Source organism: Rissa tridactyla, chromosome 3 (genome assembly GCF_028500815.1).
Source record: "Rissa tridactyla isolate bRisTri1 chromosome 3, bRisTri1.patW.cur.20221130, whole genome shotgun sequence".
Lineage (NCBI taxonomy): Eukaryota > Metazoa > Chordata > Aves > Charadriiformes > Laridae > Rissa > Rissa tridactyla.
In genome coordinates, this window is record NC_071468.1 from 55,966,393 (window position 1) to 55,988,221 (window position 21,829).

General features: G+C 46.6%; 1 protein-coding gene across 2 annotated transcripts; it reads right to left on the reverse strand.

Annotated features, from left to right (window-relative positions):
- Positions 1-477: 477 nt before the first annotated feature.
- On the reverse strand, positions 478-20,014 carry ZC3H12D (zinc finger CCCH-type containing 12D). 2 transcript variants are annotated; one of them, XM_054196768.1, is made up of 7 exons: positions 19,115-20,014; positions 16,290-17,739; positions 11,810-12,249; positions 6,508-6,647; positions 5,183-5,417; positions 4,084-4,190; positions 478-3,338 (listed from the first exon to the last, which is right to left on the reverse strand). In XM_054196768.1, the coding sequence occupies exons 3-7, from the start codon at positions 12,190-12,192 to the stop codon at positions 2,290-2,292; spliced, it is 1,914 nt and encodes a 637-aa protein (XP_054052743.1). In that variant the 5' UTR covers positions 12,193-12,249; positions 16,290-17,739; positions 19,115-20,014; the 3' UTR covers positions 478-2,289. The 2 variants fall into 2 exon arrangements, with proteins under 2 accessions (XP_054052743.1, XP_054052744.1); XM_054196769.1 differs by lacking the exons at positions 16,290-17,739; positions 19,115-20,014 and adding an exon at positions 12,354-12,742.
- Positions 20,015-21,829: the final 1,815 nt, after the last annotated feature.

Here is a 21,829-nt window from a genome sequence, read left to right on the forward strand (position 1 = left end):
GAGAGGGTTTTGAACAACCACCAAATTCCTGTGCAACCTCAAAGGAAAAGGGGAAAAGCTTATGCGCATGTCTCCAGCAAGCCAAGGGCACTAGGTAAAGGCTGCGTGCCAATCTTCCTATTGATTTTAAATGCTTTCTGTGTGGAAATATGTAACATACATTCCAGGCATAAAAATAAATGTTGACATGTATGCTTATATCCTGCTCCGTTGCCATGTGTGTGTTTTCTGAACGCTGTCATGTGGGACTTGCTCTGTTTGAGTATGTGGAAGGTGTTTTTTCCACTCTGCATCGCGCTTTCTCTGCAAGTATATATGTGTACGGCAGTATATATGTGTACAGCAGTAGCTGGGAAAGCTCCGGTACAGGTTGCTAGGCAAGCCAGTGAGCCGGGCCTTGCATAGGCACAATATATAAGCATTTAATCCATGAAGTATCTCAGGTTGTTCCAGTGTGTTCAGTGCGGTGCGTGGCATATTTCAGTGCAACTAAAACGATGGCTGTAGAACCCAATTACTTTTCAAAGCGTTTCACAGGGCATTTATTCCATAGTTTTGTTTCAATGTCATTTCTAATCTTTATGTAATATGCAGGGGGTATTGCATATTGGCGATACGCACCAGCCATTCTGGTGATCCAGTTGTAATATATAGTGGAAAATTCATGACAGATGGGAAAAACTGTCATGTTCCGTGAAGGTAAATCATACCTCCAAACTTCAAGTTAGAATTTCTTGGAGCCAACCACATGGCTGTAAGAGATTGAACTGATACATTATATTTATTTCCTGAAAATTCTTTAATCGCTACCACCAAAAAAAATCTGCTGATGGTTTCCGGAGGGAAACGGGTCAAACTATCACCACTTTCACAAAATGCACCACGTGACAATGTCACAAAAGGTGAATTACTACTCCTTAGCCACCTTTTCGAAAGCAAGAGACTTCAGAGTTTTCAGTGAGGGCCGTGGAAAATTCCTCTCTGGAACCAACGTCAATGACTGCCCTTCAGTGAAGAATCTAACAGAGATAGTGCAGGGACAGAGAGTTTGTAAATCCCAACTGAATGTTGGACTTGATGAAGCATCAGTGCTAAGAAGAATGGGGGCAAAAAGAAGAAAGGAAAAAAAGAAAAAAGAAAAAAAAGAAAAAAGACGACATTATTCAGAACAAAGTGGTTTAGATGACCGTTTTATAATGTGTTAAAACATTTTTAAAACATGTCATACTGACATACTTAAACTTTGGTATAATGCCAAAAACCTTCAAGATCAACCTTAATATTTGAATTACAACCTGAGGAATTCAGTGGACTAATGCAGAGATTAGCAGCTTTACAGCTTACTGAAAATCAAACGTGTTCCAACAGAACACAGTTTAAATGTTTGTAATCGTAAATCAGCTCTATAATTGCATTATGGGAGCACATTTTGTTGTTAAAGGTTAAGTCAACAATAGTTTTCTTGTTTGATACAACAGAGATGCTTTAAAGCTTTTTTTTTTTTTTTTTTTTTCTTTTTCTCTCTTGGCCTCATCTGGGTTTCTTCTTTTTGGAATTAACAACCCTGAGCCCTCAATCCTCATCAGGACTTACACTGAAGATGACTTCCCTGATTTGACTTGCATTGTGCGTGATCCCGTTGTGTGTGAGAAATGTACCTGAGGCTAACTTCAGCTGCTCTGGGATACCTCCACCACCTCTGCTAGTGCTTCTGTGTTCACAGCATTAGTTTACAAACACAAGATGTATCTTTGAAAGCTATTGATAAAAGGCTGGGCCTGTATCAGGCAATAATATGGACCTTAAGACGTGTGTTAGGGGAAATAGGCCAAATTACTTTTTATGTTAGCTGAGCAAGTAGTCATGGTGGGGGGGGGTCTGTGGAGAACCCTTCACTGGGGACTGTGGAGTATGGTTCTTTTAGGCTAGCTGAACAATATGTTAGGACTATAAAAACATGTCTAGTGTCTCAAGGCGTTAATGAAGATCTAAGATCTATGCCATGCTGAAACCAGTCACCAGTGTGGCTCAAATGCTGACAGCCCAGTTACCCTGAGCCCCCCCACCCACTTCCATGGGAGGTGAATGAGACCCCACCGCAGTGAACGGCAGCGTTTGCCTTGACTTAATGCCCCAATGTGACATAGCTGGTTGATGCTTAGACTTGTGCTCCTGGAACAGCTATAATCCTTGCCATAAAGCCCTTTAATAACACTTAGTTAAGCCCCAGAATAGCATCTGTTTTGCCCCAGGAGGAGTGCTTGTTGGGAAAGGTTTGGTCTGGAGGCTTCACAAGTTTCTGTGTCTCTGAATCAGTAAAGTCAAGCTAGCAACATCCTTGATATCGGGGTACAAAGCCATGATGCGGTTCACCTCGCCGTAAGGGAAGAGGGAGCACAGCTCCCTGTGTACATTTGCTTGCTGGGCAGAGGGTGGCCTCGCAGCTGGGGTGGGCCAGTAGTCACTGTAGGAGGCATCAGGGTAAGCAAGGGCTTTCTGGAAGAAGCCCAGCCCGTTGCTGGAGTCTAACAGAAAGGGTTGCCCTGGGGGCCGGCTGGGGAAGCAGTGCTGCTGCTGCGGCCGTTGCTCGCTGTACAAGTGAAGTGGGTCAGGGTGAGGGTGAAGAGCCGCGGACGGTGGCAAAACACGGTGCTGAGTCTCCAGGGCCTGTTTGTGCTGAGCACCACCAGGGACGTAGTGGCTCCTCTGTCCCATGCCAGGCATGCCGTGGGACTCCTGGGGCCAGCTGAGGTCTGGGCACATCCCGCCCCGCGCAGGCGGGAGCACCCTTTGCTGGAAAGAGCCTCCGGGTGGGCAGGAGTGGTCCAAGCTATGGGGTTGATGAAGTGGGTACGGGTTGTGCCTGAGGTCACCGCAGCGATGAGGGCTGTCCGTCACCTCTCTGTCCTGAGAGGTATGTATGAACCGGTTGTAGCTGTAGGTGCCGTCACCGATGGATAGCCCTGACATCTTCTCCAGGAGCACCTGGTCTCGTGGCAGCTCTGTCTGTAGCAACCGCTGGTCCAGCCCCAGGTCAGAGCCAGGGCCACCAGCCCAGGTGCCAGGGGGCTGCCCAGGACAGCTTCCCTGTGACCACCCTGGGTAGCAGGAAGCCCCTGCGCAGCCGCTGGCTTCTGGCAGCGTCTCTGTGCAGGCGTCAGGCGGTGTGGGATCTCCTCCTGTCCTGTACGGCGGGCAGTTACGCTTCTCCTCCTCTTTCCCCAGGCTAAATGGGACCCCTATTTTAGCCCTGAGCTCATCGGCAACTGAGAGCTGAGCTTGCTGTGGTCTCTCTGGGTGGTAAAATTTGCATTTATTGCCATAGGTGCATTTTTTACCTGAAAGAATAAAAAAAAAAAAAAAAAAATCAAACAGGAGCTTGTCTCTAGCACCCACATCATTTAACCACCTCATCACTTCTCCCCAGCACTGTGCTTTTGCAGGGGCGTGGGGCGCACAAACAGCAAAGAGGGGAAGTGCTCTTTTCCAGTTCAGTACTTTTGACCCCAGATTTAAATACTGCTGACCTAAATAGCAGGGTGAAGCAGCAGTGAAAGGAAGTCTCTGCTATTTTGGAAGTGTCTGAAATTCATTTATGTTCCGGTCGCTACCCTCAGTGGGCTGGGAGAGCTGCTGCCACGAAGGGTTGCTCTAAAAAACGGTATGAGGGATTTACCTCTGAGAAACCCCCGCGTTACTGGAAGGCCATGGGTGGGGAGGGGAGCGGGGGGAGTGTTTGGATGGCCTTTCCCAAGTGCTACAACCCAAGTCCAGGCCGCAAAGTGACAAGCGTGTGCAGGCTTTGGGGGTGGTCAGCATGGCCAGGGTGCCTGGTTTGGGTGCTGCCCGAAGGGGAGGATGGAGGAGCCAGAAATGGCCGCTGCCTTTGTTGAGGCTGAAGCCGCTTAAGCAGGAGAGGAAAAAAAGCATCACACGTGTGAGCAGCCCAGACCCAAGCCCTGCCGCAGGAAGCAGGAGAGGACATGGCAAAGGGCACTAGCCCTTAGCTGAAGGAACGAGCCGCCGGGAAGCAAGGGGCAGGAGGAAGAGGGGTGTCAGTTCACAGCACGGAGAGAAACCCACCATAGGGACAAGGCTGCCATTTTGGTTCCGGAAGCACTGGCTTTTTGCTGAGGAAGTTACTCAGAGTGGGTCCATGCCGGCCTAACGGATCGTCGGGAGGCATAAACCTGGAAAAGCAAAAAGTCACGGGGGGGTAACAAAAGTACCTCGCGCTTTTGAAGCTAAGGTACTGTCACAGCTTGTGGCACAAGCTTAGGTCAGAAAATTCTTGTGATCCTTTCATGGCCTGGCCTTCGTGAGTCAGGCTGTGTTAGTAGACACAGTGCCCTCCTGCCTGCAAAGCCAACGATGCCTCAGCTTCACGTGGTTGTTGTTTTTTCCTGGTAACTTAAAACAACTGTAAAGGCACGGCAGCTTGTTGTAGCTCTGGCCGGCCAGAAGTCCCAGCCATTGCAGCATCGCTTCCTTTTTCTCTGAAGGAGCAGCCGCAAACTCTTCTGTGGTACCAGCACTGCAATACTCACCATCAGCTCCCTTCCCTTTTCTTACTAAATACTCAGGAGAACGAGGATTAAAAAGCCAGCAGTTAACTCAGGGCTACAGCCGGTCATGCATGTGGTGTGATAAACAAGCCCAGCCTGTTTCAAGGATTCAGGAAAGGCTCGGCCTCGCAGGCACAGTGCAAGTGCCTTAATGGAAGCCTTCCCCAAAGGGGATGGTAAAGGGCCAGAGAGACCAGCTTCTTGTCTCTCTTCTTCTAGAAAGTTATGATTACAAAAGCATAGGAAAAAGTGCTGTTTGGCCTTGTATGCAAATTGAAAATACCGCCAGAGAGACAGGCTCCTCCCATGGATTTAATTCTGTTTCTCATAGGAAATAATAGAAATTAAAAGATACCAAGCCCTGGGTGGATTGGCAAGAAGCAAAGCTGGTCACTAACGCTGCCGTTCAAATAGAGAAGTTCATTGAAAAGTGACATGGGGAGGTTAAGACCAAAATTGAGGGAGCAGAAACTACAGAAATAAGAACAGTTGCGGTAAATTCCTTTCAGAAAAAAAGGTTGGGGTACTCTGCTACCGGTGGGAGGTGCATTGATGTTGGAGCTGACTTGGCCCATAATGTTTAAATTCGAGCTTGTTGAAAAACAACTGTCTCTTACCTGTTACTGACAAAAGAGTACATGAGTAGTCGCTGCTCAATAAACCATTTCCACTCGGGGTTTTCATTCTGGAGATCCCGGTAATGGTCATTGGAAACAATGACTCCGTCTTTCTCATAAGCAACTTTCACTATATAGCGATCATCGTAGCAAACCACCCTCTTGCCTTTCACCTTCCGGGATGGGGTGTACACAAGGATCGATTGCTTTTCAAGCTCTTCAAGAATGTGCTGATCTGGTGGGGTGGTTGGCAGAGACAGAAGGAAAAAAAATAAAAATAAAAAAAAATATCAATTGGTAAAGACCAGGTCTCAGTCATGTGCTAGAAACCTACAAGAATCTAAAGATGTTCCAGCACTTTAGGCAACTTAAAGCAGTGTGATTTTTCAGAGGCACTGATATCTGGTGGTAGTTTGGAAATTTGAAAATAAGGTCTTTTACAAAAACAGCTGATCTTAAAACTTGAGATACGTTTTTTAATTTTTAAGTCTTATCCAGAGAAGGATGCCTTGAATTCTACACCAGAGATACGCTGAACCCCTGTAGTTCCTTTTTTACCCCACTAGATGCTAGAAGGCTCATAACCATCATAGGCATGAGTGTTGCTGGCAGAGAAAATGTGCCTGATTGATAGAATAAATAAATAAAAAAACAAACTTATTTTGCTGTTGTTGAGGACACTACGGCTTCTTGTCATTCCTGCTACAAAGAAATGCGGATGCCCAGCCACCTCATCTGCAGCCACAGATATCAAGCTGCTGGCACAAATGTGGCAGATTTATTTCCATACAAACTATATAGATATACAAATATATATACACATATCTATAAAAATACATATATAAAAATCTCGCCACCCTCCACAGACTTTAGGTGGTGCGTTTCCTTCTCCTGGAAGAGGAACCCATGTAGCTCCTGGATGGGGGTGGTAGGCTAACAGGTAATAGTCATGCAGCAGTGAACACTTTGGATATTGCCACCTTTGGATAATGTGTGAAACGATGTCGTCGTCTCCTGGCTGGCCTTAAAAGCTCTGCAGACTCATTGAGAGCGGACAAACTCACTCTTTCTTTGGCTCAGCTGGCAGCAACTCGTGCTTCTAAAGCAGAAGGCTCAAAGCAGCGCAGCAAAGCTCTGTAGGCAGTTTTAGCTGCCAGCCAGGAGCATGCGGCAATAAATTAATGACTAATTTAAGTGATGGAAACACAATACACAACTTGCACTCTGTGTGTCTTTGTAGGGAAAACCCATACTGGACTCTTCACACCCCTTGCCTCCAAACTGCACCTAATGGTTGCCAAATTATGTCCAGGATGGTGACCTACCTGCAATCGGACTGTCTTGTCGAGGGGGCTCCTTTCTCCAGAGTGGGACAAAAACCTTGATGTACGTGTGCCCCCTTTCACGAAACCAATCCACTGCCAGCTGGATCCCCCAGCAGGAGAATACCTCTTTGTTTCCATGACTATAAAAAAAAAAAAAAAGAAAAAAGGAGGAGGATGGAGGATAGTGAGGCAAAGCTTTCAAGAAACTTAGAGTTCTCTTTAACTGAGCCAGTAACGAAAAGGCAAAACAAACAGCTTTTGTGTCATTCACCAGTTTCCAAGAAAACTACCTGGCAGGGTGTCCTGGTTGGACAGATCCAAACGCCTTCTCCAGCGGAACCAGAAACTTGTTGTCTGAAGCAGTTTGGATACTTAAAAACAGAGGTATCCTATCCCCCATTTCTATGACCTGCCTGCTACCCAAGCCTGTTGCTTCCATCTGTATCTGGATGGACGTGGGTGCTAAAGTACCACCAAGATCTTGGGCTGTGTCAGACCCTTCACATGCCTTGTCTGACAATGGTTTGAGGAGTGAGAGTTTCTTCCAGCACAAGCAGAAACCCGTGAGGCTCTCCTGTGAGAAATAAAATTTGGGAATTTTCTGCTGTGGTAACAGTGACATTAGGGATTTTAATGTCTGAAGTGGCTGCAAGTGTGATGGCGGGTCATGCAGCTCCTGATCTCTGTCAGAAGCAGGCGTCAAGCTATGGGGGAGGGAAAACTGTTAGAGGGAGGATGGGAAATATGGACAATCTAACCCCGGACACCAAAACAGGGATGAGACCTCAGTGGAGATGGCCACAGGCACCTCAGTGCCATCTTTACCTTGCCCTAGTTGGTGGATTTTGTCTTCATTGCACAGAGAAGTAGGAAAGCCCTAGGACAGGAGCCGTAGAGGACGCAGGCAAGGCGGGTTCTGGAGAATCATCAACACTCAGAGCAAGACACAGAAAACAACCTCAAGAAAAACAATTAGGGATGATATCCTTCCTGAGTTTCTCCCACAGACACATTGAAAATTCTCACTCCTTGTCATTCTCTTATCTAAAAATTTGACTACAGTGCAGTGCACATGTAAAGGAAGGTAATTTTTTAACTACCTCCGCACAAGGAAACAACTCTACACAAAGTCCTAAAATGGATAAACACCCTCATAGCATCTACAGAAACCTCATCCTTGTACCTTGAGCTTTCTGGATAGTATCACCACAGTCTCACTCAGCCTCTGCAAAACATACTTGTAAATGATTCTCTGGGTTACTACACCAACCTGCAGTGATGGACCAATTGAGGACAATGCTGCTGTCTTAAATGCCTCTCTCCCCACCGTCTTCCAGGAATTCAAATCTAGGTTCTGCCTACATCAGCCTCACAATCGAGGCTCCATCATACACCTAATAAAAGTTTCAGTGCTGGAATGGGGGCCACAAATGGAAAACAGTGCAGTTTGGAGGAAGAAACCCGGTTGTTTATTAACAGCTACCCAGGCAATAGAAAGTCTTTAAAAATAAACCCCAGCAATAATAAATGGTCAGAAGTGCTTGGCACATCTAATGTCTATTCTAGAGCAACTGTTCTCTTTGGTTTTAAAGGATAAGTTCTACCCAGGATAGGTATAAAGTTACCTGGACAGGTGAAATGGAAGTGCAGGTCACTTTTTCAGATAACTGCCTTTGAAAGAGAGTCTAGGTACGTCTTTAATGCCATGACTCAAAGGAAGTTCAACAACAGCCTGCTTTAACATTGACTACTCACTCATATATATAACCTTGTCAGCTTTAGGAAAGTAATTCTGGATGTATGCCCAGTGCAGAAGGTAAAGCACTCAAGCACAAGGGATTCGGCCAAAACGCCAAGCAGAACAAGCGAGAAGAGGCACCTGGAGTTGTTTCTCAGTGTTATCACTTAATCCAGTTGCTGCTGCACTGCTACAGCCAAACCTGGGGAACGTGTGTCTAAGAGAGTCTGTACACACCATGGTGCGCTGCAGCGCCGACACACGGGAACAGCACGTCTGCCGTGAAACGGAGCAGGGCCTTTAAAACTTTTCATTCCCCTGCGGGGTGAATTTGTGTTGCCTGACGACAGATCTGTCGTAGCTCAGTCCCATCGCTCTCCCTCCTCTCAGCAACAGGACCCATTGGGTCACAGAGCAGCAGGGCCCGTCTCTCAGAAACCGAAGCAGCAATTTGGTCTGGCTCTGACAATTAATCCATAATTAGCATGAAGTGGATCCTTTTTAAATGGTGCGATTCCAACCCCTTTGAGAAGAAGTTTATTCAAAACAACTCCTTTTGAAAACTGCGAATGGCCCCGTCTCCACCTGGTCGTGACACAGCACCAGCCACAGCTTTGGCAGAAGGCAGAGAGCCTGATGCAGGACTCCGCAGGCCTAGGAAAAGGCCTCCTTACCTATCACAGCTTAAAAATTAAATGCAAGCACAAGATAGACTCTTCGGTGTGCAGTGAATAGGGTTACAACAGTTTCCTTTTCATATTAACTTAACTTGATTTATTTTTTTCCATTTTTTTCCAACCTCTTCCCATGGACGGGCTGGCAGACAGGTAAGTTTCTCATTATTACATCTGATGGAAATGCAAAGTGCACAGAGACATCTGGCTAGTGAGACTGGCTGAAGGCAAGGTTATTTTCCATTTGGTTCCTATGGAGAGGCTGATTGACGATTGGAGACCACCCACTTGCTTTACTACCCTGGGGCACACACGTCCTTTTCAAAACCTTGCACCCCGCAATAGGCCCTCCACACCAGCTCTGAGATGTTCCGGAAACACCAGTCCTGAGACAGAAATACAAATGCTCGAGATGCTTTTCTCCACCCAGGCAACTGCCTCTCCAAGCTTCCATTTTTTCACAGCTTCATCCCTAAACTGCTGCTTCTCCTGTACTTTCACAATTGTTGGTGCTGCTGCTGATGATTTTTTTCACGTCAAGGAAACCTAACATCCCTTTTCCCTGGCTATGCTGCAAACAGCCCTTCTCCATCTGACAGCAGCAAACCAGAAAAATCAAATTGAGGATATCGGAAGCACTTGCCCATCCCGTTAGCCAAAGTAAATGTCATTCAGCACCTCTTTGGAAAAGCATCCAGGAGAGGAAAGCAAGTTCCTTCCAGGCTGTGTTGGTTCAGCATGAACTAACAAGCTCAATACTCTTCTCCATCATGCCAAGTGGTCTGTAACTTTATCAAGACAGAGGCTGGGGGATGTCTGAGAGGAGCTGTAAGACCTTTGCCTTTCTCAAACTCTGAAACAAGTACTTCACATTCCTCTGATTCCTTTCAGGTGAAAGATGAGGAATCCATGGCAGAACACCAGCCTTCAATAATCTAGCAGGCAAATATCTCTCAGTGTAACTTTTTGGAAATTATTCTACAAAAATATTTAGATTTTTACATGCCAGAAGCATGGGTGGTTTCTTGAAAACCCATTTAGGTGGGCATGTGCTCTAGGAAAGCAGTACAACATGGTAGCTCAAGCCATCTGCTGCACATACCTGTAACGACATTTATTTTGAATAATCTCTGTCTAGCAAGCTCCCATGCGTGGGCTGGTGCCCAGCTGGTGCTCCGATGATCTCAGAGTTTTTCCAGTGTACTACAAGCTCATTAGCCACCAACCTCCTCTGGGTCTCCTGCTGCATCTTCTGCCACCTTGGAAACAATGCTGTTCTCTGCCTTGTCCACCTCTGTCTGCTCTAAGAGAGCCCTGGTAAATTGGTTAGGACAAGGTTGTGCCAGGAGAATGGAGCACATGGCCAGCCCCTAAAGCAATGACAGGGTAGGTGCTCAGCTCAGCCACTCGGCCTGAACGGGTGCTCATTTCTATTGCACAGAGGCAAGAAGGACACCCTAAGGAGGGCCTAGGGTGAAAATACAAATGGGGACAGGAGATCCTGATACCTGGCTACCAGGCTTATGACTTAGCCAAGGCTAAGCAATTTTTCTGTGTTTATGGAATCATAGAATAGTTTGGGTTGGAAGGGACCTCTAAAGGTCATCTAGTCCTACCCCCCTGCAATGAGCAGGGACACCTTCAATTAGATCAGGTTCCCCAGAGCCCCGTCCAACCTGACCTTGAATGTTTCCAGGGATGGAGCATCTACCACCTCTCTGGGCAACCTGTTCCAGTGTTTCACCACCCTCAGCATACCACCCTTGTGTATTTCTCATTCCTTGTGAGCTGCCCTAAGCCCTTGTTTTCAAATGGGATTTCTCTCTTCATCCAGAAGATGGCATAATCTGCTTAGTCTTCAGTTGGTCTGCAAGTGCTTGTTCCCTTTGTCCTCTGACCAAAAGGGATGTTGTCTCATCTCACCTCACACCAAAGCCACCCGAAGCCAGCCTTCTCCGCCCTGTCCCACCCTGCGAGGACGGGCTTGGCCATGGTGAGCGGAAAGGGAAGTTAACAGGGAAAGACAGTGGAATGACAGTGTGTCCCAGGCTCTCGACTGCCGGGGCTTTTGGCTGTTCCTATTGCTTGGGTAAGCAGAGGCCAACCCCCTGCTGCCTTTGGAGTTCCCATCCACGCAGATGTGCCAGGCTCCCCATCAGTGAGAGTGCTTTCACAGTGTCAGGACACTGCTTAGGAAATGTAATTGGCCGGGATGGGTTGCTGTGACCTTTCCCAGAAACGGTGTCAATTAAGAAAAAAACAAGACTATTTAGTACAAAAGCCAACTATTGATTTCCTGATATTTCCATCAAAATGAAGCCAAACCAAAAACCAAGAAAAATATACAAGTCAGGAACATTGCTGGGGTTTACTTGCAAGTCAAAACAGTACAAAACTGTGCTGTTGTTAGGAACCACAGCCACCCATCTTTATTTTCCCTCTCCTCCTTAGATTAGCCGGTCTGTTTTGTCTAGCTGGTCATCAGTTTTTCCTGCAAACACCTCAGCACATAGATTCAGAAATCGTAGGTACCCATTTGAAAAGGCAGGGAAACACCAATGGTGAACTAAAAGGGAGGGAGAGCTGCTGAATCATACTGCCATAAACAGTAGTGGTTAGCTAGCTGTTGGCTTATAAAAGGTCAAAATGCAGAGCGAGCCAGCGATTGCATTCAGCGTGCGTATTTATGGGCATAGAGACAGCAGGTCCCTCGAAGCCGTGCCTCAGCCAAAGAACGAGAGTAAGCAGTGCTTCATGCATCATACATCAAATACACCAAATACATCAATGCACCTCTCACCTGAAGAAAAAAAAACATACCTCAAGCCATCAGCTTTAAAATTCAAAAGCTTCAGGGGAAGGGAACTCCCTTTTAGGAAACAGAGCTTACCTCATTGCCACATTGCTGCCATCGATCACAATGGGTCTCAAGTGATCGGAAGAGTCACTGTCATCTTCTCCAAGCCACTTCGACCCCGGTGAAGTGCTACACGATCCGCGGGCAACAAGTTTTAGCGGGGAAGGTTGAGCCTGGTTCTGCAGGGCTTGAGGTTTGCTCCCCATCCGAATCAGCTCTTTCAGCACATCATCCTCCAGGGCCTCTTGGCCCAGGTTCTCCAGCACTTTGCAGATGTCCTGCTTACCATAGCCCAGCTTGCAGAAAAAATCCAGCTTGCTCTGATGCGCTTCCACCCCTGTCGTAGAAACTTTTCTGGAGCGTGGTGGCACTGGCTTGCTAGAAAGTGAACTGGCCAGTGCCATCCTAGCAGGCATTTACGTTCCTTTAAACCCAGTGCTCCTGTCTTCCCAGCCTCGTCCAACAGGCATCAGCTTTAGGTGGGGGAAAGATTAGAAACAAGGAAACGCAAGTGTTAAGGAAGAAGTTGCAATCTCAGTTATTTGCCTAGTGCACAGCAAAGAGACTATCTGATCACCTGGCTTCTCCCTGAAGAGACTGTCCGGTCTTCTCTCAACATTTCAGCATTTTTCTGGTCCACTCTTATTTATAAAAGCACTGGAGCGTCCCATGCAATGTTTGTCACTCTCCAGGAGTTATGTCAGGCAGGTGTCATCCTACTTCATGAGCTATGCAAGCCTGTCTGTACACAGACATGCCGTATGCGTAAGTCTGTTCTTCAAACTTATCAGCACAGGAAATGATATAAAGGACGGTGTAACCGGGGATTTTCAATTTGCTCAGTGTGGTTTGTAAGCCGCAGATAAAAATCTGTCGAATGCTGCTGGATGAGCTCTGATGCCATAGCAACTTAACAAGTACAGCACATTTCATTGAGTGATTTAAGGAAACAAGTTGTTTGCAAAGTAGCTGGGAACTCTGAATTTTTTTTTTAGTTTTGTTTTTCCTAGTATGTGTCCATGTGTGTACACACAGGCATACCTTATGAAATTCTGTCACTCATCTGTTCCGATGATGCCTGACTTACTCTTTTCCTGTTATTTGCTATTTCGGTGAGGGCTTTGGTATTCAGAGAAGTGGCTTGTTTTTTGAAAGCTGCTGGGGCAGTGGTTGGAAGCAGGCAATCTGAAAAGCGTTTCAATTTCGCTTAGATTTAGTGTCAAGAGAAACTGGAAATTCAGAAATGAGTGTGCAGAAGTAGCAGAAAGCTACTTCAAGCTTCTCCCGAACTGCGCTATTTATGCTTCTGGTCTACCAAGTAACTGAAGGTGTTGGGCAGCGGACACAGACATACCCAGAGCTGCTTCAGCCCAAGAGTGACAAGAGCAGGACATGCAGGGTGACCGCTCATCCATCAAGCCAAACATGTCACTGTTTGGCTTGTCGCTGGTCACCATTGGCATGCTCGCATAGAAGCTTCTCTTGCCACATCTCTGCAATTATTGGTGCTACCTTGATAAAAGCCGTGGCTGGTTCATCTACCCATGTGTAGGACGTAAGGGCAGCCCTCTTCCTTTCTCTGATTGCAGACAGCAAATGACGCAGAATTACCTGACCAAACAACTGCCTCCATGATGAGCCCAGAGCCGTAACCACACTGCACCCACCGGCTCCCCTTCCCAGCACCCCCACACGCCGCCGGCCACTCCCCACCCAGCAGTGGGACACCCCAGGAGCTCAGAAACCAAAACCATGTGGAGGAAGGCAGGGAGGGACTGGAGACAGGGAACGGGAGAGGAGCCTGAGTGCAGCTCCTCCCAGAGCCATTAAAGGTCTCCCCAGACTATGGAGAAGAAATGTGCCTTGGGTTCAGTTAATTTAAAACCAACCCGTTCAGCAGGAAAACCTGATAATTAGTTGATAACCCCACCTCATACAACTTTGACCTTTATTTTTCTACAATAGCCTTATAACTTTCAGGTATTCTTTGGGGGAAGCAATCTGTCACTTTATTAAAAGTGACAAATAGCATCAGTGAAACAAAAAACACCTTAAGTATGTCACATACATAAGGGGAAAGCAGTTACCACGTGTATTTTTCTATCTAAACAAAATGTTTCTTATTTTAGCAGTGGGCTTGACTGGTTTTCCTCACAGCGCGCTCCACAAGTGTCGCAGCTTTTACATCTAATCCTTGTTTTTAACTCATGGCCTGAAGATGAAAAGGAATTTGCCTGCTTTTTCACTACTGAAATGGTTTCTCAGCTTTTAAATAACTACTGAAATACCTTAACCTATCTTTGTACCTGAATATAGCTGAAGCTGTCCCAGCTGGGCTGGCGATGTAGCAAACCCTGCTTCCAGGTGTCCAGTCAGGGGCTCCAAACACTTAATATGTACTAATTGATGATTTTTTTTTTTAAGTCTAGGTTATTTTAATAATTCATTATAAATGACAAAACTTAGTTGTTATCTGTCCTCAGGTTGAAAAGAAAATATTTAATACGTATTTTAATAGCTCGCTCTATTATTTTTAAACCTGTTCTTCTGTCTATCCTGATGCCTTTCCTTTTCTTTCCTTTTTTTTTTTAATATCAGAGCAATTTCCCACGTTAGCATCACATTGCGTTGTGTGTATGTTTCTCCTGGATTTCATCAGAAAATGGGCTCAATTCACTCCACCATTTAACCAGGCCCTTTTCCATCTGCAGAGGCTGCAGAGGCCACGTCCGTCTTGCAGCGCGCGCACCTCGCAGCCCCCGGCAGCAGCAGCACACAGGAGCATGTGCAGGATGAAGGCTGCTCACCGCATCACTTTTCCAACCCCATCCCTGGAAGCCCCAAGCCCGTGGTCCACAGCTGCAGCCTTTGCATTTTGCCCTTCTTGTACAAGCGATGAAGCCCTTGGTGAGCTGGGGCAACGCTCGGGAAATGCTGGGCTCCGGGTGGCTGCCGGGGCGGGGGGTTGATGCCGTGCGGTATCAGCCGTCACCAGCAAACTCTGCGCTACTTCTGCAGAGTTAAGCGCTGGATTTCTGCTGCAGTTTGGGCCAAATATTAAAAGCGAGTGGTGCTGTGACTGCAGGGTTTTCACCACAGAGAGGAAAAGTTTGAAACCCGGAGATAAAAGCCTCAGCCAACACTGAGGTCAACACCCGTCTGAAGGGAGAATTAAAGGATAATAAAATCACTAGCTTACACGTTATTAAACAGTCAGTAGCGTGCCCAAGTCCAACAGGTCAGTCGGTTGCTTATAACCAGCACAAAAGCATATGACAAGAGGAGAAATTGTTTATTACAGAGTCCGGGTTTTGCTATCACAGCCAAACAGGTTGTGAAATCCCATTTATAAATTTCATGGCCTTCGTTTTCAAACTACTTTTAGATTTCCTCCTGCCACCTTCCTCTCCCTCACCTCAGCAGATCCTGTTGGGAAGCTGCTCTTGTTTTCCCTCCTCCAAGAGCCAAAGTCTTCTCATTTCCTGGCTAAATCTCCCCACAGGTAATGGTGTGCCCATCCCCCGTTCTAGGTTATAAAGCAGCCCTCTGTATCTGCGGCGCTGTGTCCCCTCTTGCATACACACACACACAGAGGGAGTAGCTTTAGTCATGCTTCCAAAATGCTATTTTAATCTTAACATTTTAACTATTAAAAAAAAAATTACTTTTGACCAAAAAATTGAGAGACCTGTCAAGGTCTTCTGTATTTTTTGTATTTTGACAGATTTGGAAGATTAGAAAATAATAATTTGAACTTTTTGTAAAAACTTTCCAAAAAAATAGTGGTTATCTTCTAATTCCTCATCTTGAATGGCTTTAAAGAATAATTTTGGCTAGTCCTCCCCCCGGGTGTTTGCTCCACTGGTGAAGAGCGAGAGCAGGACCTGGTGCCGCGCAGATGTGTGTTTAAGCATCATCTCCCGCGGCCTCGCTCCACAGAACCACAATAAGGACCGAGTTGGACTCAGGGGGAACGGGGGCTCCCCAAAGCCCCCGCCAAAGCCCCGTCCTGCCCGAGGGGTGGCAGCAGGCACAGAGGGGAACATGGCCCCGGCTGGACTCGGCACTGGTTGAGGCAGAGCAGGTTTGGGTCTTCTCTAAACTAGAGGTGTCCACGCTGCGTAACACCAGGAGCGCAGCCACAGCTCCCTGCCACAACAGTGTTCCCCCTCACACCTTCGGTCTGGGACGCCTCTTCTTCCTCCTCTGTCCCTGAGAATGACACCGCAAACCACTTGAGCCCACCAGCCCATTCGAGCCCATCCATGAGCTCTTTCTCTGAGAGAAGGGCTGCTCTGCCTTCAAAAAAATCAGAATTCTTACTTTCGTAAATGAGGGATGCACATAAACTCGTAGTGACAAGACCAGACGTTTGTGGTCTTGATGACTAAGAAAAGATTTGCCTTTTTTTTTCTTCCCCACCTTCCCTGCTGCATTTGCCAAAACCTACAAAAGCAAACACCCCAGAGAGCGAGCCCTACTTGCAGGTAGACCCACTTGCTCTGCCCCTTACCTGGCAGCTGCGATTTCTGCCTCCGGCCGGTCCTGTCCCACCATCCACGAGCCAGAAGCTGGATTCAGGGCAGTACCAGGCTCACAAGGAAGTCATCGGTCCGTATTTAAAGGCTTTATGGCAAGGCTGATGTCAACTGCGAGCAAACAAGTGCAGTGAGCAGGTTGGAGCTCGTTCTATAGGAAGGTTTTATTTCCTCATTTGGCTGGCAGAGGTCTCATTTCACTGTACAGGTTGATAAACTTTCACTTCATTTTTCAAAAGGAAATTAAAAAAAAAAAAGAAGAAGAAGAAAAAAAAAAAGAGATTCCCAACACGTGTCGGTTCTGAGTCACAGGCAAAGATTAGTCAAACCCACTCTGGCAGGGAACCCCAACACCGGGCATTAAGAAAATAGCATATGAATTCTGGGGCAAGTGAAGTTTTCCACCAGGGATGCTTATTTTAGCCTCCTTCCCCTGCATCTGGCAAATTTCTGACCTTCAGGGACACATGGAAGAAATATTTTTAAAAAAATCACCATTGTGCTTAGCACCTGATATTGCAAAGCCTCGTTCAAACGTCTCTACATCTGAGGGAACCTGCTCTGTGAGAGTACAGTAAAATGTCAAAAATCAAACCAAAGCTCCTAACCAACTGGTGCCTCCATTGGAAGACCACAGCAGAGACATGCAGCCCATCCACAGCAAAGGCCAACAGGCACTTCCCGATAGAAACCTGAGGTTTTCCTCTGCTCTTTCCTTACCTTGCTGCAAATAAACATGCCCCAAACCCACTTTTAGGCAGAGGGGAGGGTTGGAGACTCGAGGAGGGGTGACCTGTAGGACCCTTTGGATGCTGCAGAGCGCTCTGCAGGGGGGGTGCCCTCTGCCCACAGGGCCAGGGAGGAGGGGGATCCCCCGCTGCAGAAGGAGAGCGCCTCTGCCACTGCCACACGGTGACACACCAGAGCAGGGCTGCCCTTTCCCAGCCAGAAATTCCCCCCTGCTTGCGTACTTTGTGGGAGGAAGCAGGGCGGCCCAAACCCTTGGTAGTGGCATCCTGTTTAATCCAATGACTGGTGGCTGGTGAGCAAGCCTCGCCACTGCTTCCCAGCTGGTTCCCATCGATGGCTTTTGCCTTTTTGCATCGCACCCAGGCTCCTGGGAACCCTGTGGGACCCGGGCTGCTGTGCAGAGCCGTGCCTGGGCAGCCACAGGGTGAAAGGGCTGCAGAAAACCCGCTACCTCCAGCAGCACAAAACTTCCTCTGATCCACACAGGTCTGGCTGGGCAGGTCACCAGCTGCAGAAATAGGAAAGTGTTCCTAAACTATACACACATGTTAGTTTTTGGCTACCCAGAACAGTTATCATCGCAGCCTTTGCACATCCCTGGAGAAGAAGGATCTTCTTTTCTCCGTTTAATCTTGCAGAATGCCGAATACCTCATCACAAGACCACCAGGGAGCACTGTTATTGGAAAGGAAAGAGAAAGCCGCTGCGTTATTTATAATCCAGGAAGGCAACAGAGCAAAGCATACGACATTGCACAGTATAGTTTTAACTCATACTTCTCAGTAAAATGGTATTTTTACTATATAAGTAAGAGCAAACCGGAGCTTATAAAAAGAAACAAGAAGAAAATCAGATAAGAGAATTTTGCCCTCCTCTTTTCATTTGTAATGAAATGACTAAACCCACCTACTGTAAAAAGCCACGAGCAAAAAACTTCAACGTCATTCCAATCACAGTCAGCCAGGAAGACCCTCACCCAACTCCTGAAATCTGCTAAGGGCCTTTACCTAGGTGGTTTCTGGTTGAGAGACAGAAGACCATGCGAAATAAAGGACCGTATTTAATTTTTCAGATGGTCTCAAACCCTTTCTCTCACCAGTGCAGATAGATAAACATTTGAGCACCCAAGGCTGTGGTTTCATAGTGTCCTGGTTTCAGCTGGGATAGAGAGAATATTTTTTTTTTCCTAGTAGCTGTTGTGTTTTGAAGTTAGCATGAGGATAATGTTGCTAACACATATTGTCTTAGTTCTTGCCGAGTGATGTTTATATTAGTCAAGGACTTTTTCAGCTTCCCATAGAAGCCGAGAGGGAGCATGGACAGGACAAGCTGGCCTAAGGAAAATTCCATACCATAGAGGACACGCACAGTATATAAACAGGGGTTGGCCAGGGGAGTGGGGGGGGGAAGGGATCCATGATTGCCGCTTGGGATGGGATGGGCAATTGATCATCAGGTCGTGCGAGAAACTTGTATAATTTTATTTTGTACATTCTTTTACCATTATCATCATCATCATTATTATGCCCCTTCCCCGGAGGTGTTCAAGGCCAGGCTGGATGGGGCTTTGAGCAGCCTGGTCTGGTGGGAGGTGTCCCTGCCCTTGGCAGGGGGTTGGAACTAGACGATCTTTAAGGTCCTTTCCAACCCAAACCATTCTATGGTTATTATTTTGCTCTGCTGTTACTGTTCTGTTACACCGTCTTCATCTCAACTCTCCTTTTCTCCCCTCTTCTCCCCACGCTGCTGGGGCACGGAGGGGCAGGGGAAGTGAGCAAGCTGCTGCGTGGTCCTGGTTGCTGGCTGGGGTTAAACCATGAGGCAGAGACGTTTCCTTTCTCTGCTGTGCTCCCCGGCGCTGACGAGCACAACGAGTTTTCACCAGGCGAAGATTTATTGCCGCTCAACGGTACTATGTTCAAGAGGGAAAGGGCTACAGCGGGAGAGGTTTTTGGAGGGGAAGACGACCCCACTAATGGGTGTTCCTGTGTTGAGCTGCACACTGAGGAGTGAAACAACCAGACCTTCACCCGAAAGAATCATTACCAACCTCAAAGGAAGACACCCTCGTTATAGCAGCTCCTGGAGGCTACGGAGAGGACCAAGCATGATGTTTAAGGAGGCTTCCTGCACAAAACCACTTTCCTGATGGTGTTAGACTTTCTTATGGAAAAAAACCATTCTTCTCTTGAAACTGGTAGTGTGGAACACCACAGGTGTTTTGGTCTACACACCCCGGTGAGCTATTTGCTTTGCTAAAGGAAACAGTCATTTATTGCATCAGCACCAGAGAAAAGCACTATTAGTGTCTTCCTCATCTGAAAAAGTTCACCTGCTGGGAAAACAAAACAAGCGTAGGTGGCCGTAGTGAAGGTCCTTCTAGAGCACTGGATCAGTTACTGACTGGCAATCCCGTATTGAGGCTGGTAAAGCGCCAGTACCTTTGGAAGAGGTATTTTCACATGCTTGCCGAAACGACCACTTTTCCTCCCTCCCCAGAACTACCCAACAGTAGCGAGCACTCCGTCTGAGCATGGAACAGGGAGAACAGAGGAGGACTGGTCTCAATAGCACAGCCAATAGTGACTTCTTGTACTTCTTAGAAAATTACAATCCCATTTTAAGATGTGATGTAGCAGGACCTCAACTTGTTTTTGCCTAAAATATCTATCGTTCCTCTGCCTTTCATATAAAAATATACTGCTATTACACAAGTGTATTCCACTGGGGTTATAGTAAAAAGTACCTTTTACAATCAGAAAGTCCCAAACAAGTTTCAAGTTCAAAAGTTTACTGCTGTTTGGCTTAAGAGTTCAGAAACTTCTTGGAACCATCTTTCAGTTTTCATGATTTACTGTATGCTTGGAAGACCTAAACCTTAATATGGTTTTACTGATGCCTTTTAAACCAAGCTGCTACCGGCTCGCCCAGTGCGAAAAAGCACCTTCTGTCAGTAACCAGACCAAAAGTTCTACACAAAAATACTGCCCTGGAGCAAGTAATTACATAAACCTTGGGGTAATTTAACATTTTCCAAATTGCTTGTGCTATCCCTACGGATGCAACAGGTGACTGACAGAATATTATCCACGCTCTAGGAAGCTAACAAGCAAAACATGTAATCCTGTTGTAACACACAAGTTTTATATGAAAAAAATCAGGCTATAGGCGGGTGAGATGAACAAAGATAAGAGCAGCAACAGATTCAGAAATGCTTCTGAACTTCTTGAAAAGTTAGAATGAAACTTAAGTGTGCAATTAAAATGCTTGTCCAAATAGTTAATAATTTGGGGGACACAGACTGTGCTTTGTTTTGGGGTTTTTTTGTTTGGGTGGTGGTTAGGGTTTTTGACAAGTGGAAGGAAGGGGGTACAGCTTTACCTACAGAGAGTAGAGAGTTTTGGTAGCCCAGAACCGGGGACGCATGGCACGCTCTGCCGTCCACGCATGGGGCTGTGCAGAACTCTTTTGGCGCACATCCCAAAGGAAGAGCAAACACACCGAGTCACTGTGCCAAAAGGGGATTTTGACAAAGGCTTAGGTGTTGCCAGCTCCCTAACCCGCCCACAGCACAACCCGGGGCTATGCTCAGGGAGTTTCATAAACCCGCTCCTGATCTTTGAGAAAGGAAACACGGAGCCACCAGCAAGACGGCCGACAGCCATCAGGCAGAGGACACACCAGGATGAACGCAGGGTACCATGAATGTTTCTGGGTAACTGCTCACCATGACACCCATCCTGGAACAACCGCCGCTCACATACAATCCCTATGCTGTTTCTACTCACTTGTGTGATGCCCATGGGATCTCTGTTGCAAAACCCTGGCCTCTCTCTTGCCTTCGGTGCTTTAAGACCAGACCCCATTCATACACCGTTTTGGTCAAGTCCACAGAGAAATAAAGGAACAGCAATGTATGACTACAAAATAGGGCTCTAACTTCCTCTTATCCATGGAATACAAGGGTTTACAGAGTCTACATCGTATTTTTAAGTCATTACAAATAAGGGAATCCAACAGAAAACTCTAAGGAGATGGTTTTTAAGCCTTTAACCTCTGAACAGAGCCTAAAGCATGAAGAGTTCCCCATCAAACAGGCCTCAGCTAAGCCAAAGTGAAGAAGCTGATGCTTCTGCTGCAACATTTTCAACGTTATTCTCAACATTATAAAGGAAGGTAGAGTTTTTTGTTCTGTTCTGCTTTTTAACAACCACGGCCAATACTGAAACCAAGGCTGGAGATAGCACTGACGAAAAGGAAACAAGGACAGGGAAGTGTGAATTTTCATTAGAATAAAACAAGTCAACTCTTCAACTCCCGGATAATAAAAAGTCCTGCCCGCTCTAGTACCTCTGGCAGGACAGGAAGAGCAGGAAACGTTTGTGGTTTCAACTGACCATGCAGCTCATCTGTGTCAGTTCCAGAAGAACCACATGTACACAACCATAACTTCTGATGACCGTAGCAGTAAATCCCATGGATGGCTTGGCCATCCATATGTACCAGGTGAACTGCGATCTCTCCATAGTGTTAGCAGAGTAACCCAGAAAGGCCATCTTATTTAGTAGTACCTAAAATTAAGTACATGCCTCCAAATTGTGAGCTTTTACGCCATCACCTAATTTTTGAAACATCCACATTTGAAAGTTTCATCTTAAAAATATTAAGAGGTAACTGCGTCAATCGGAAGATACTGGGTACGTTTTTTAAAGCACTAAGGCATACACCTTTTGGATGTATTTATTTTTTAACCTTTTATTCTGAA